The sequence below is a fragment of the Necator americanus genome, chromosome II, assembly GCF_031761385.1.
Source record: "Necator americanus strain Aroian chromosome II, whole genome shotgun sequence".
NCBI lineage: Eukaryota > Metazoa > Nematoda > Chromadorea > Rhabditida > Ancylostomatidae > Necator > Necator americanus.
Window position 1 is genome coordinate 22,847,836 of NC_087372.1, and position 17,326 is coordinate 22,865,161.

Consider the following 17,326-nt stretch of genomic DNA (forward strand, 5'->3'; position numbering starts at 1 on the left):
TTAGTTCTCTCAAACTTTTACAGAAATTATCTTATGTCTTTTTTTTCATGAGGAGTAAAAAAAACAGAAAAGATTGCTTTGTATCCAACTAAGTAACTATTTAGTTAACATGAATACACAAAGGCTTATGAAGACCTGGCGCTAAGAAGTCTTAAGTTTTTTGAACGGTCCATCAACGCTTCTTGGTCCATCTATCTCTTTTCCATGTACTAGTTAACATCATTTATCGTTTCAGCTATATAACTGAGTGTTTTAGCGCTTGAAAATATTCGACGAATGCCGAAATACCGTCCAACGTATCTTAAAGTAACAAATCTTGTCAACAAAATATGGGGAAGGAGCAGCAGACAACGTTGAGACTTCAACTATCCCAAAGTCACACGCTTTACAGAGGACACAACACTTCTGACACGTTTTTTGAAAAGAAACATCACAAAACCTGTACATCACAAAACTTGGTTTCAAAAAAGAGTATTCGTCTCAGAATTTCAGAATAACCTCTTTGAAAGAAGAAGGCAAAAACCAGATACGTTAGATGTTTATTCATAAATGATACAATAACAAGAGTATTCCAAATGTGACGCCTACCTCTACGAAAATTAAAATGAAAATGGGAACGTAACCAAAACTTTGAGCACTTAAAACATTCGCACGAGTAAATAGCGAGAATACCGGTAAAGAACGTTGACTGAAGCAAATATATTAGCTTTCACATACAAGTGCAAAATTGAGGCTTGCAAAGAAATCAACAACTTAAAAACAACAAAAATACAGACTTCGCGAGTAGTTTATAAAGACTGAATAGAAGTAGGTGGAAGATATGAAATCCAACTGAAGAAAATTTTCTCTGTAAAACAAATGCAATGTGACCGCTCCATTACAGTTTTGATATAGTTTTATTGGACATCGCAAATATTCAAAAGAAAAGTAATTATAGCATGAGGAAACCTACTTAAGTTCGCATTCCGTCAAACCATGAATTTATGACCAGTCATCAGTTTCCGTTTCTTAATAACAAAAAAAAAGAACATTTTAAGCGATAATTATCTTTGCATCACAAATTTTCTTTTTTAGTTTTCTGAAATCTATTACTAACCAACTTTACCGAAATTCAAGTGTTGATCACCATTAAGAATGAAAACAATGTTTATTTGTTTCTAGCTTTCTAAACGTTGATGAATTTTGATCGTTGGTGTTCCTTCTAGACCCCACTTCTTACTTTCCCAGTTGCGGAGGTAGAAAGTGAAAATGAACGAAAACATGGTGACACGCAGCTGTGCAACGGTGGTTGGTAAGCAAAAGAAACGGAAGAATTGGGTGACACCCACTTTTAAAATCAGAAAGACTCTTCACGTGGTTAAATTCGAGCATGTGGGGCGGGGGCGAATATTGTCCTAGTCGTACAGGAACCAAAAGAAAATGAACTTATTGAAAAATCGCGACATGGCAACAGTCAATCGAATAATGTTAGAATCCAGACCTAGACAAGCGATTTAATTTGCAGTTGCTCTAAGCTATGCAGATTTCTCTGCTTTGAAGATGTCCGAGAATAACACCACATGGCGAGGTCAAGTCTAAGCTAAACTAAATATGAGGAAGATATCATTTAAAAACACCGTTCCGAAAGTACACAAAAACAAGGCACGGAAAATATGAAAATAAACATATTCTTTACAATAATGAGTACAAAAACGCGCTTACTGCGATTCTGAACAAACTCTGATCGAATAACGTTAGAAAGACTATTTGAATAACTGTACAAACACGAACAAAGAGAACCAAAGGGAAGAGCGGATCGGGAGGCGTTGTAACGCTTACAACTGATGCAACATGTACACTACAACCTCGTATGTTCCCATCGTGATCGCAGTGTTTGGAACCGTGCGCATCAGCTACAAACAAAAAGATAATTCCACAAAGAGTAGTCTCAGGAATATAACAATGATCACCGAACGCCTTAGCGAAGACGTAAAGATGTCATTTGGCACGTACGGCAAGATGCCAAAGTCCTAAGCAAACACTATTCAAGACAATTCTAACCTGGACAGATAGCCCTCGGTACATAGCATGTCCCCCTTCTTTGTACAAGTCGTACAACGTGCGGAAGAACCCTCGCTTCACTGATAATTCCTCACGAAGTCTAGTTCGAACAACTTCTGAAATATGTCCTTCTGATTGAAGGTAGCGTTTCGCTAAACCGACGATGTTGGAATCTCTGTGGACAAATATAGAGTTCGCGAGAATGAGCATGCTCGTTACATGCTCGTTACGTTACAGCTCGCCATCTTTCTGCACACGCTGCATCCACGAGCGAAGGGACGGAACTCAGTTAGGTAATTTCAGCAGAATATTCAAATAAAACTAATGAATAAGGCTGCTAAGAGAATACAGAGAAGGGTGACGTTCTAACGTTCTTCGTAGGAACTAAGGCGGTTCCCAACCCGTTTCTTCTAAATTTGTTATCTGGATAAAAACTTTCCCCAACTTTCTAATTGTAATCTTTTTCTACATAAACTTTCTTTTGTCTCACACCTCGCCGGAATCTCCCGACTTCCTTCATAAGCACCATTTTCTTTGTGTATATCTCTTTTTTTCGTTCTATTTTTTCCACCACACCTTTCCTTCATAACTATGCTCAGATTGAAAAATGGAGACAATCTCTAAACAGACGACAAACCATGTGGATATGCGATGACACACGCAATGAATTTCGCACATCCTCCGGCTACCATAAAATTCAAAAAGTCCTGAATGAGAAAGGATGTAATTACATGTAAAATCCGAACTTCATTATCGATGTTGCGCCGAAAAAGCAGACCATCGCCATATTAGACGACCCACCATTTTTCCTTTGTCGTCCTCCTCATTATGTCGTCGCATGAGGTAACCGCGCAGGTATTCGTAGATAACAAACTGAATCATAGTTTCTGATACTCCAGCATAAGATGCGGTAACCCCCTGAAATGTAGCCTCACATTATAACTGCTAGAAGCCGTATGGGGTGGTCGATATCACCTTATAGAACCCTCGAATCCCTTCTCGTTGATACACCCTACGAATCATTTGCAGTATTCCGCATTTGCCGTGATAAAGCTGCAGTCTCGTTTTGACCAACCAGATAGGATTAACTGCGGATGCAGCCACAAAACCTCAAAGTAATTCAATCAATATTATGTACTATAGATACTCCACAGATCTCCCTCACTATGAGGAATCACAGTCGATTGGTCGCAATACTACGTGGCGCGTTCTCAGAAAGGGGGCCAATCGCGGAGTGAAAGCGACCTCGCGCCTGCACGTGGATTTGGGGAAAAGAGTAGGGGAGAGAGCTCCCTGTCTCTGCTTGATTCCTGTCGGTATTGATTCATAACATCCTTAAATTTTTAACGTCGGTTTGGCCAAAACCCTGAAATCAATTGACTGGGAGATGCAAGAGAAGCGGTTTAGAGTCGCCTCCAACAATAATTTCCTTGTTCACTTCGAAAGGACACAAAGTGCTCCCAAACCGGGTTACAAACGTGCTCATGGGTTTTAAATTTAGCGATCGTAATAGAAAGGAGTCCCTTGACTCCGGAAGACCGCTTGTTACGGTAGTGCCACGAAGAAGAATGGGGTTGTGGGTGTCTTCATCTTAGCTTACGAAATGGAAAAGGATTAGGATGACGATCAGTAGATACAACGCACGAACGTTTGCACTGGAAGCGGCCACTGAAGATCTGGTTATGCAAGCCAGTAAAGTAAGATTAAGTACTACGTCATCAGGTTGACTGAGACGACGCCACCCACTAAAAAAACTGGAAAAAACTGTGCTTAAGAACATACAATAGCAGAGGAATTGTTGGAGTTGGAGTCCTCGTCAACACGAGTATGGCAAAGAACATCTTTCTTTCGAACAACTTACGACCCGCCGAAACGGACGTCTGCAGATAAGAAGATGTGTTTCAATGCCACCTTTGTCTATTTTAGTCTCTTACGCTCCTACATCAAGCTACGAAGAAGAACAAGTCGAAAGTTTCTGCGTGAAGCCAGCAAAGTTCTACAGAGAAGGATGTACCTCCTACAAGGTCACTGTCGGTGATTTCAACGCCAAAATTGGATCCACAAGAACACCTGAGGAGAATCACATCGGGATCCACGGACTGGATCCCTACAATGGAACAAACAGGGGAAGGCGTTTTATGGCATGCATTATGGTTTATGCATCATGGCAGCATACCACCTATGGCAACGTCCTTTCAGTGCAGGCCGATCAAGGTTTGGAAGCGTCGTTAGTGAACAAGAGCCAAATGGTACGATCGATGCACCACTACAATACAGCTTTTCCACCGCTTCCTCACCACACCCACTGCAAAGGGGTACGACAAAGGGGCACTACGTCGCAGAAGCTGTTCACGGCTGCATCTCGTTATAGCAGATAATGAAACCGCTCATTTGGAAAGAAAGGGTCATACATTTTGACAGGACATTTTTCTCAAACCTTCATTTCACAGACATCGTTCTCTTTTCAAAAAGTACCAGTGAAACAGAAACTATAGTCAAGTAATTAAACGAATCAGAGAGGAAAATGGAATGGCAAATAAACGGAGGACACAGTTCATGAAGAAAGTTTACTGCGAAGGAAGAATTCAATTTCCAAAATCCAAAATCAGAGAACTTCGTTATATGTGTATCCGACTTCAAGGGAGAAGTGGATGGAAGGACGAGAGCATTCGCACCCACCAAAGAAGCTACGTGCCAAGAACTCTGTCCCACTTGTTCGAATCGACAGTTCTTCCAGCGCTCTGACACGCAGCGGGGATGTGGGTAGGCACCCCGCCAAGTCTAGGAAGCTACTTACTACTCCCAGAGCTCTTGAGAGAAGTCTTCTGGAGTATAACTGGTGCACACACCAACCAGCTAGCCGTTTCCGCAGCTCCGACATAAGAGAAATGCCCTGTTTTCGCGATCATACATGACTCAGTCAAAATATGAGAAGAATCGACGACAAATGGACTACTAAAACAGCCTAAGACTAGATCCCAAGAGATGTTAAACGCCCTCGAGAGGCCGCCACTGAGACCACTCACGAAACTTGCGAATATCTTGGATGACGACTTCGAGGTAAACAAACAACTGAAAAGGATGCTAGGCTCGCATGTATAGTTGGATCAAAACGACATGAAGCACGGACCGTTGCGTAAGCAACCGCGCTCGGAAGCGGTGCGGTGGAGACAGCGGTTGGAATCGAGGTGGGACCATGGCGAACTGCAGAGGTGGTTGGCGGCAGCGAGGATCCTTACACGATCCCAACCGCTACGCTCCATCGCTCCGCTTCGAGCGCAGCCGCTTGCGCAAATGTCCGTGCTTCATGTCGTTTTGACCCGACTACAAAAAACAGGCTATCTAAATATCTAGTAAAGTAACCTTCTTTACCAGGTGTTCAATTTAGGGGTTCAATTTTTGAAAACAGCTGCAACTTTGATCTCCAATAAATACAGAATTATAGTTATTGCAAAGAAACTCTATTTGCCAAAATGTTCCGCCTGCCATGAAAAGAGGATGACTTGAGTTAAAACAGACTTGACAGTCACACTTTCTCTTCAAGTTTGTACAGGCGCTAGTTCGCGGCAGACTTACGAATGATAGCAAGCAGAATGCACAACTTTTTTTTTAGTAGGGCGATTCAAAAAAAAAAAATCCGCGCACAAGTTTCTGTTGAGCAGTAAACAGTTCCGAAAAAAGAAACAATGTGCTCTACAATTACCGCATCACTTTGTCACTTTGTCGGACGTGTTTTCACGGGCATCATACAGCCCGAAAACCTATGCGAACTGAAATCTCCCTGAGGGCCGCAATGAAGGAAAGTCTTTATTTCTTAGTAAAGTCGCAAAGTCAAAACGGATGTCGCCAATCCAATGACTTTCTTCCTGGTATACCAGAGACTTGCGTAATTTCGCAAGCATTCTTAATTCCTTGGTGTCATAATTTTCAGGTGAAGCCAAATATCGGGGTCTTTTCATCTTCTTTCACCGTTTACAAAAATTGCTTAGTCCATGAATGGACAGCGTATGTAGCCTCAGATTCGCCTCCAACACTGACACTGAATTATTATTTATATTCTAACATATGCAAGTGAACCACAATTGGTGAGAGATTCCGCTGTGACTTTACAGTTGATGATTCAAAACTCCTGGGATAAATTGTTACCAGACTTGTCAGGAAGGATAAAAATACAGGCTAAATACATCGGATAGAGTCATCCAGTATCGGCATCGGCTACACATGCACTTGTAAATCTCAAAACGATTCTGGATCAAAGTGAGCAGTGTTGGCGTACTCCAGTGGACTAATTAACGCTTGACACTCCTTTTCATTACTTATCCCGACAGGTTTTCATAAGAAACGAACACTTGCATCACACCCATGTTTCGCTAGAACGAAGTTCTAGATGGAGTAGAGAAACGAAGTAATAAACGAGCCCGTCACGTGAAAAACTATGTTCGATAGCGAAGAATATATATGCAAAGATAAGAAGAAGGTATTAAAATCGATCACCTGCTGAACCAGCGCTCACCATGTGTACAATTGCACTGTTGGGTACAATTATTTCAGAGTCGTTCCAGAAGCGTTTGCTTGTTGAGTATGAGTAGAAATAAACGGCTCTGAATGGAGAAAATGCATGCATTCAAAAGACAAAAAAAAAAAACTCGTAAGATCCTATCCTCCCACAACAAGTAAAAACGATACAAATTTTGAGTTCACTCACTTTGAAGGAGCAACACCTACAAGGTTCGGAAGTAGACCTTTATACAAAGCACCAAATCCCTCGTTCTTAATTATGTGCCTAAAAAATACAGAAGCAGAACATAGACATAAAAATATTGAAATTTCTCCGATTACCTAACTTATGCTAACTTGGAATTGTTCCGCTTCAAGCCATGGCAAAACTAATTTCAAAATAGTTTGATTTGAGTCGCTGGATGTGACGTTTGAGCTGCGCAGATGTGTGTACTTCTTTAATTCCGCTTACTATGTAGTAGATAGCTTTCCAGCAACTCATCGCAGGTATAGAAGAAATGTTCTCATCCTAGTATAACAGTTCATCGTTGTAGAGAAGGTATTATCATCGTCGAATGTATCGTTTCAGAGTAAAGTGTTGCGTACTCGATGGTTCATCACGTGGATAGCTCTTCAATGGGACGATTATTTATCCCACAGACGTGATAGGGCGAGGAACCGTACCGGACCTACGAGGACGCAACACGTTGAACTATAACTATAACTATAATTACTCGTAGTGTTTTTATTACTATTAGTTCACTAGTTAATTGCTTAAAAGCAGTGTAGCAAGAATCTGACGTGCTGAAGGAATCCGTGGTAAAAACTTAGAGTTAAGATTGTAGATTCCAGGATATCAGGTGGTTCCGCTCATCTCTCCCTCATCGGCTTAAGAATCGGTGTGCAGAACGACGTTTTTCAAGAAGATTTCACTTGCAACGAGCCACTACTGTGCACGCGCCGCATCCAAGGGATCGGTCAAAAATTAGTGAGGTTTTTTCATCATCCTATTCAAGTAAAACGAATGAAAAGGCTGCTAAAAGGAGAGGAACGTGTGCAAAGAGGAACGTTCTAACGTACCTCGTAATAACCAAAGTGGTTCCCACTCCGTTTCTTACGGCGATTCAGAAGAGATGAGCGGAAGCACTCTTGATCCCGCAATCTACAACCCATCAGTAGCTTTTTCCGCGGATTACCTCACCATGTCAGATTTGTGGTATGCTGCCTTTGAATTCGTACATGCATTCAAGTTAGTCGAATTAGGGATGTTGAATGCAACAAAGAATGACGTAAACGACTGCTTTGTTATTTGACGCAACCTGTCTTTCAAATAAAAAAATCGCTGAACATGTGCGGAGTGAAATTAAATCCCATGTTCGGTAATGGCATAGAAGCAAAGGAAAAAAGCAAAGAGAGTAGATCCATAACATGATGGAAGAGCACACAATCGAAGAATTTTTTCTTAAGAAAATCATGCTTCGAAAAAGAATGTGCAGTGATAATGAACACCGCAAAATTAAAAAAAAAAGAACAAACACCTATCACTCTCAATAAAATCCTTGGCAATTTATCAACTAGAAGGGATGCACTTTCTAGCTACTACGACAATATAGTAACGGTAATCCAGATGGGGTGGATTTAGGGAATGTGAAGAGACCTGACGAAATTGAACTAGAGTAAACCTATGATGACTTTTGATCAATGACAAACACTTCTTTACTATTGTAGCATAATTCTGGAAAGTATCATTTACACGTAGTCAGGAACTTTGCAGCGTAACGATTAATTCCTTGTCAAGAGCTTCTTCAAATGCTTTTCTTGCTTAAAGTAGGGTCAAACTGATCTGAAGTCAGGTGCAGTTGTTTAAACTGTTCCGCTCAAATGGCGGGGTTGAACTTGCATGATTACCATCTCTGTAATGTGATGGGAGCTGAACGTTCCATCCCGAACGCAACCGACTACGGAATTGCACTAGGATCAGGTCGTTTTGACTCGACTATATTTTAGTGTGAAATAATTCCGCTCCAATGTTCAACATTATTCGAAAAGACGTTTCGTACATTTACTGACAGCTCTATCGTGTCTGAATGACGAGAAGTTCACTTGTATACAAATATTTTTAGGCTCGCAAGATGTCGTTATACGTAAAACGACGATGGTGCGCCGACACAACTTCCGAAGTCTTTAAATTATCGAGGAAAGACAGAAGTGTACGTCGCACAACTGCTCACGGTTGCATGTTTGTATATATTCCAACAAGTTCTCAAAGATAATGGCTTCACACTACAGTTCCTCCGAATCGAGGTTTCTGCTTTTTTGATTACTGGAAGTATCTTCAAGATACCAGATCTAACGGAAGAAGAAAAGTAAGCAATTGTTAACACTGAAAAGGAAGGGGAAAACAACTTACGAGAAGTGACGCATTATGTTCAACCGCCGTCGTAGAAAAGTGGCGGAGTCATGAGCCTGGGACTGCACACAACGCGAAAGATCAAGGGACATGGCGTTTCGACATGCATCACCTAAGCAAGAAATGGTGATGCCCCAAAATATTTTAAGTGTGTTGCGCACCACTTACCCGATGCTTCCCACTGTCCTAGAAGTCCTATGCCCAGACGACGTTTACTTTCTGTATCAAAGGATGATTATATTAATCTGATTGGTTCTCACTCCCGCGAAAAAGATAACGTGTGAATAAATGCAATGGCCAACGACTTTCAGTATATAAGCATACAAACAAAAAAGATGCGCAAATTCATTCTATTTGGCAAACCCACCAAGAAAATGTTTATATGTAGAAGACAACGGTCGTGTTGACGGCGCAGCTTTTCTTGAGGTAGTTGATGAGAAATTTTTGGGATTACTGCCTGAAAAGAAAAAAAAAACATGGCAAGAGTTTGTCTGCTTCGACAACATAGCCTATTTCTATTTCTGTGTAGAATATGTGTTCAAATGGGTAACAAAATGAAATCTTCTGAAACTGAAACTAATTTTCCACCGCTTCCGTTATGCGACTAAACATGGAATTATACTACTTCAACCTAACTAAAACGTATTAACATTTTACATTGATTCGAAACACAGCAACTAACAGGAAACACAAAGATGCCAGCTGCAAAAACCTGGATGTAGTCCATTGAAATTCAAGTGCTGATGAAAATGATCATGGTTAAATTTTAGTTAACTAATACTCGTAATAATTCCACCATCAAATATTATTAGAAGAGAAAACAACGAAGATGAGATGGGATGAGAGAAAATTTTCAACTGTAGCTTGACTTCAGAGGGTGAGCCAATATATCCACCAACAAATTTCGTATGGGTGTTGCTGAACGGAAGACAAGGATACTTTACTGGAAACTAAGTGTGCACGGTTAAGGCTGCATAGTTAGTTGTCTGGCATGGATCTAACAGTACGTCCCGCGAAATTTCGTATTTTACTTCGGTTTTCTTTTCAAAGGCGCACTCTGCGTGCAACAAATAACTGAGTGGACAAGTATATAAGCATACATCCTCTACATGAAATGACAACTTTTTAACATCATGTGCTGAAACGTGAGTGGAGATGCATTCATGATCTCTGTGTTATCGAACATGACGCAAGGAAACAAATGCTTAGAAAGAAAATCTCCAACAGTGAAACGGTCCTCATCACTCAATTTTTGTCAGCTTTGTTCGTGTAATGTAAACAGAAACTTGGTCAAACTTTTAGAAATTCATCTGAATGTGCGCTGTTAGCCAAATTGATGAAGAAGATTTAAGAACAACAGCTATGATAATTAAATAATTAATGAACAAACGAAGGATTAATGAAAGAAAATGAACGATGAAGAGAAATGAATAATTATCTAAAAATCGGTCGGGAAAACGGTACGAGAGAATTGCTGTGCTAAACAAAGTGTCAAAAACACAACGTTAAAAACACAACTGAAGTTATCGAATAACTTATTCAGTATTCTGTTTTTCAAGAGAGGAGAATGTTGACTCCATCGCTAATGAGCTAGGTTCCATCAGTAATCTTAATAACAGAACACAATAGTATTTCCTTTCTTGTCCTACATTTCCTACATTTCTTGTCATCAGCATTTAACAATGCAGATGACAAGAAATGTATCTGCTTAGTGGAAGTTAGAGAAGTGGCAATGCTGTCAAATGAAATGAGCTAAACTTCGCAGACTAGGACAGTAATTCATGCACAAAGAGTTTTGTTTTCTGCTTGGATACGGTCCCGTAGGGATATTGCTCAACCAGCAAATATTGGGATGCTTTGGTGGCAGCAAAATAACGAAAACGACAATTTTACGTACCTGACTTGACAACACTTCTAAATGAATAAAAAAGTGAGTAATGGAAAAGAATTAAAGGACGGACCGTCTTGACTCGTGCTTGGTCCAACTGGATTAATGCCTTTGCTGGATTGCATTCTTGTTTTCACGACTTCCAGAGGACATGTAATACAAGTACCTGAACACAACACCTAGATGCAGTTTAAATGATGCCAACAGAGATTACTATTCAAACTCTGAATGAAAGGAGTTGAAGTTCCAAAGAAGAATCCCAATTAAAAAGTGATACCTGCTGTTCCTCCCACAGCTCCTCCTATGAAATGAATCATTGCCTCGCGATCTATGAACATTTTCTGAAAGATACATAACGTATATTGATTGAAGCGAAACGTGCAAGGATATAAAAAAGTAGTGTTAAACAGTAACAGGAAGTATTAAAAGCTTTGACTACAAGACGAACTTTAGGCCAGAATTGGGTAGTCACATGAAACAAAAATGTGTGCAAAGAATCTTCCTACCCGCAACACTTAACATAACTCAGCGACTAGGTGATTTTTTAAGCAAATGCTCACAATATAGCTATCTACAACGCCCGAGAACTGCTTAAAACAGGATTTGTTAAAACCTTGTGAAATCGAACAACACACTGAAATGCACAGCAAACGTTCCTTTTCTCTTTCTCAGAAGAAGAAACTTCAGAAGTCGTGATGGAGGAAGAAAAAAAAGCTAGAAACAGACAAGTTCTAAAGACAAGAATTGACGGCATAAATAAAGTAATTAAAGGAACTAAAATTTTCGCATTACAGAATGTCTTCAGGGAATGCTTCAAGGTTATGAAAGATGCTTAAAGTCAAATTTTATTCTGTATTCTACCCTATGAAATTACCCAAGAATTTGAACTCCCTTATACGAACTAATCGCGCCGGTTACTGATAATGAAGGCAAAACGAATGACACCAAAAAATCAACGAGAAAAAAAATCCCGAGACTGCACCCACACATATGGTCAAGATAATTTCTCGACCAGCTCGTTGAAAAATTCATGGTCGAGAAACAGGCTGAAAAGTCTGTGCTTTAAAAACTACGACAAGATACGATATAAAAGTGAGCCGTCATTTATAAGGCAATTTTTACACGCTACACGTGAAATTTCACGCACTAATAAATCAAACGTCAGGAGAAAAAGGTAAGAAATCATCCATTGTTTCATCTTCATTGGTCATGTCCAGGCACGTTGTGCGGACTCGATTTGTCTATTAAAAGTGGTGTGATGCAAGCATATTTACACTTGAAAACAGAGACTAATCCTGTGGTTGGAAGAAATTTAAAATACAAGGAAGGAACAAGTTAGTTGCGAATGGTTTCTACAGTCGTTCAGGTAATTTCTTCCTGTTAATAACTCAAAAGAAAAGGCATCCTTCGTGACAGAAATCGATTTAATGGAACAAATAGTTTGTATTAGGTCCAAATGTCACCTTTGAGAGAAAGTTTCCCACTTTACAGTTTAACCCGTGTTACGTGTTCGTCGGCAACGACAATTCTTCAGTGAATTGGTTGAAAAGAAAACGCTGTTTGAGATGGAAAACAAGACACTAACACTCTTGAAAAGAGCATTAGGTAATACGAAGATGAATATAAAGAGCGAGAATATTCACCAACAAACACAAGCAGATAAAGTCTGCAATAATATGAATATTCGAAATTCTAGCATTCTTTGTTTGCCCCTGTCCTGATCTCAAAATAATTTTAGATTTCCACAACAATTTTATCGCCTTCTCAAGTGGGGAAGACAATTGTCACTTGAGAACTATTGTTGTGCCCTATGGACTTTTTGCGTTCAAAAGTACGATTGAATTAGAGCGGTATTTGTATCCCTCCTCCCAACTATGTTTGAACTCTACAAAATGACGAATTCTCTCTGTTGTTGCTTTATATCTCGAGATCCTACGAGTGCATAATCATTCGAGTAAGTGATTTTAAATTTCGGTGCAAGTACTACAACGTAATATGTTTTTCAAAAAGATACATACATAAATGTGGCGCAACGAGAGTAGCCTCTGTGGAAGTGGCGAATAAAAAATGGTTTCTTGGAGCGAGCGGTTCAAGGTTCAGTTTCACCTCTCACTTGCAGTTTCAGCGACGACAAGGTACAATGTCCAAATCTGTCGTACAAAAGACTTTGATCATTGAATAAATCACTTACTTAGCGGGCAAGAATATCTAGACCAATCCCTGTTTAGCTGATCAGTCATCATCGCACCCGAATTCTGACTTCGTAAGAACCGATTGTAAGAGTGTGCCTATGGGTGATAGGTAATGTTACATGATATTACGGAAGAAAAGTATCTGATTTATAGATAAATACATTCTTTTCCCGTTCTGTAAATGCCCCAAACCAACACAGGTTCCGCACCAATGGTCGGCGAGAAACTTCTTTGGCAGCTCCTTCTATGAGGAAATTAGGATTGAAATCGAAGCTGGGGCAGATGGCAGCTGGAAATTGTACATATGGCACAGAGCTCCTTCTCATAACGTTCACTTTCACCGCAGAAGCGAGGCACTTGAAACAAAACAAACGTGGATAACTGCCCTTTCCCTTCGAACTTATGAAATCCTTAATTTCTCGTTGTATTGAAAGCGCACTTCAGTGAGGTACCGCCGAGTAACGGCAAATCATTAGTGACATAGTGCGGTTAGAAAAACGTGAAGGTCGGTGGAGTTGTGTAAACGACTACGATCGAAGGAGTACGGTGGAGCGTAACCACTGGGACCGAAGGGTGACCTTTGCTAGCACTACTCATCACTGCAGTTCGCGATGGTCCCACTTCCAACGGACTAAGTGCTCTCGATTTTGTGCCGAGGTTCTAGAGCTGAGCGGTGTAGAGCACTGACCGTCGTGACCGCGAACAAGAAACTCGTTTTGGGGAAATTCTGAACATAGGATCGGCACTCCTCCTGTAATGCGTTTAATGTCGCGTGAAATTCTTTACAGTTGCTCAGGGCTCTGATACAAAAGTTGTCGTTGAGACGCACAACGTGACCGGCACATCGTATTTTGCTCTCCTTAGCAAATACGGCAATCTTCGACCTCTAGCGTCCTTCCTATTGGGCGCTCAATGACAACGACTGCATTTTATTCCTATTTGCGAAGCGCCCAAGTTCTTGAAGCAGAGGTTAAAGTAGGTGCTTTAAAAAGATGAGCAGGGGGTCGGAAATTGTTGTGGAAATCTAAAATTATTTCGAGATCAGGACAGGAGCAAACAAAGAATGCTAGAGTTTCGAATATTCTGAAATTATTGCAGACTTTATCTGCTAGTGTTTGTTGGTGAATATTCTCGCTCTTTATATTCATCTTCGTATTACCTAATGCTGTTTTCAACAGTGTTACTGTCTTGTTTTCCATCTCAAACAGCGTTTTCTTTTCAACCAATTCACTGAAGAATTGTCGTTGCCGACGAACACGTAACACGGGTTAAACTGTAAAGTGCTGCTAATGCTCTGATGCTCCGCTCAGTTCCTCCTTCCGAGCTTGGGGCTCAGGTCTTTTTTATGTCCACTTTAGGTCCACATAAACATAGCTGGTGCATCCGGATACGTTCGTTCCGTTGAGCGTAAATGTCCATTTGAGGACCATCCGTTTCGCATGAATATCGTCTTTTTCAGATTCAACTGAAGACCGATGCATCCACATGTTTCGTCAAACTCGCCCAGCATTTGTTCTACTTGGCTGATGTTAAATGTTATAAGAGCGATGTCATCAGCGAAGTGCAAATGGAATAACTACCGACAATCAACTTCCACTCCCATGTCGCCCTGATCCGGCCTTTTCATTGCGTTCTCGTAAGTGATGGTAGATTTATGTTAGATTTATGTTTGTTTTTCTCGTAAGTCATGGTAGATATTTTGTATGAGATGGTATCACCCTCCTTGTTTCCTCTCTTAGGTCGATGGTGATATTTTTGTACAATGGAGATTCATTAAGTTATTGTACAACTCGAAGTACCTTTATGAACCGATTAGTGAAGACCTGTTTATCCAAGACTCTCATGACCGCTTCCGTCTCAATTGAGTCGACGGTCTTCTTTGAGTCAATTTACAGTTCAAGAAGAAGCACTATCCAAGTTGTACTATCATCATGCCTCGACGAGTTTCGAAACAATCCGAGTTTGGTCAGTCGTGCTGAATTCTTTTCGAAACTCTGCTTGCTCACATAGCTGTCCTTTGTGTAATGCTTTTCCGGTCCCATCGAGGATCGCTGTTGTAAATATCCTTCAAACGGCGGAAAGAGAGGAGTTTGGACGATAGTTGCCGATCTCATGTAGATCTCACTTCTATCTCACTCAAAACATGATTCCGTTGCTCTTCCACTGATTACGAACCTTGCTTTCCGAGAGATAACGCGTAAAGAGCCTCGTCAGAGTGTTGATATGGGAATTTTATATGTCAAACTTTATCCTGGTAGGACTTAGAATCTCTACCGAGATGAAAACATGTCGTACTTTGGACACGAGAACTTCGGGGTGTCATCTCCATTTTCCCTTGGTTGGTAAGAAGGTAAGTGAATAAAGTTCTGGGAAAAGCCAGAGGAGAAGTCGTGGACGATTTTGTCCGTTCCCCTTCTCAGTGAGTTGGATGTTCCATTTGCGTTCTGGCGATCACCTTTTCCAATGCGATTGGTAGAGACTCGATAGGCACAGCGAATGTCCTTTTCCCGTCTCTGCAGCATCCCACTAATGCAGCCTTTTCTTTTTATATTTTTTTATAGTCTCTCTGTAAATATTTGCCAGCGTGAGTTCATGGGCGCCTGCGGCTCGCTGTCCACGCTGGCGTATTGGCTCAAAGGATTTCTAAAGAGAGGCATCTTGATGAGTTCAAAACTCCCATATTTTCTTATGGGTGAAAGTGTTGTAGGAGCCAATCTAGTTCCTCATCGATGTTGTTTACTGTGGTACCGTCCCCAAAACGAAGTGTACCCAGCTAATGATAGTGGTGAAACTTCACTCAGTAAAGTTTCCAGCTTCTTCACTTTTACGTGTGATGAAAAATGTTCCTTGAAAGAGACAATGGTTCGATCCTACGCAGGACTTTGCTACAACGACATCCGTCAACCATAATTTTCTGTTGACATATCTGGTCTATTTTATTGGGAAACTCCTCCTCATGTCCGTTCCACCGTAGGCCGCTGGCTCCAATGTGAAGTTCTTCAGGTTTTCTTCTCGAGTTAATTTTGACGCTGAAATCACCAACACCTTGTAGAAAATGACCTCGTAGAAGGCACGATCATCTCTGTAGACGTTTTCTAGGTTTTCTATAGGAAGCTACTACTTTTTCGTAGGTTAATGTTTGAGCATGAGCGACATAAGTATTCAAAGTTGGAGTCAAACCACATCTTTTCGTCCGCAGACGTCAGATTCGAATCGTAAGTTATTAAGGAGTTGATATGCATTGCCATACTCGTGTTGACGAACCTCTTTTGCGACGTTTAGTGTATAGACCAATTAATGACTTACTTGATTCAAACTTCGGGGGGATTTCGCAGCCTAAAGCGGCCACTGGAATCTCCGGTAGAGTATGTCGCCCTCACACATATTCGGAGCTCGCATAGAATCTATTACACATATCCAAAGCTATTTCATAATCTGTGGAACGTTGCGTGTTGATTCCACTGCCTACCAATGCGAATTACCCTCAAATATTTTTTGAGACCACCTTCGTCGAAGACATTCTTTTGCGACCAAGAGGCCTTTTTCAGTTTGAGACTGGGAACAACCTCAAGACTACTTGGTCAAAGCCATTACATTGTCTCCTCAAACCGTGATCAAAGGAGCGAAGGAGGTTTTCTGTAACTACTTCATAAGCCCAGGCAAGACGTTGATGTTCTCCTTTTCTTCTATAAAGATCTTCTTTAAAGCACACCATTCCCCCAAAAGTATTCTAACAATTTTCTCTCTTTCCTTATAGCGTCTTTCTTTCCTTATAGTTAAACTTTTCCACCACCGTCAAAAGTCTTGCCCTAATTTCCGGTCCGCTCAAATATATATATATATATATATATATATATATAGCGAAATTTCAGAATATTCCAGAATAGAATTCAGAGAATAGAGTTCAGAGACGTGAAAGCATAACATATCAAATCCGTGTGTGAGTTCTGTTATTTGGGCTGCATTCTGAAAGACTATTGCAGATTTATGAGAGAGAGATATTTAGCAGAGATGCGCCAAATCCAATTCGGCATTCAACTCATTGGCAAAGTGTATGTGGTCGACCCCCATCGTCGACGAATTTAAGCTGTGAGTCTACCTATCCGCAATTCGCCCCATCATGATGTATGGATCGGAGACTTGGGCAGCACCATCAACGGTTATGGAGAGGCTTGACTGCACGGAACAAAAGCTGCTTAGACGGCGTCTACATTCTATCCGTAGTTCGCCCATCCGTAGAGAGAAAGTCGCTTAGACTGTTAGACTACCTCAATGGTGTGACTTAAAGGCATCACCCCA

General features: G+C 40.8%; 1 protein-coding gene across 1 annotated transcript; it reads right to left on the reverse strand.

The window, feature by feature from the left end:
* Positions 1 to 1,814: 1,814 nt before the first annotated feature.
* On the reverse strand, positions 1,815 to 11,173 carry RB195_019085 (uncharacterized protein; the record flags this gene model as incomplete). The annotated part of the gene is made up of 12 exons (XM_064186783.1): positions 1,815 to 1,892; positions 2,041 to 2,156; positions 2,678 to 2,747; positions 2,842 to 2,958; positions 3,016 to 3,149; positions 6,535 to 6,641; positions 6,746 to 6,823; positions 8,948 to 9,059; positions 9,116 to 9,166; positions 9,315 to 9,404; positions 10,909 to 11,001; positions 11,113 to 11,173. 12 exons carry the CDS (start codon positions 11,171 to 11,173, stop codon positions 1,815 to 1,817), a joined length of 1,107 nt encoding a protein of 368 aa, XP_064042664.1.
* Positions 11,174 to 17,326: the final 6,153 nt, after the last annotated feature.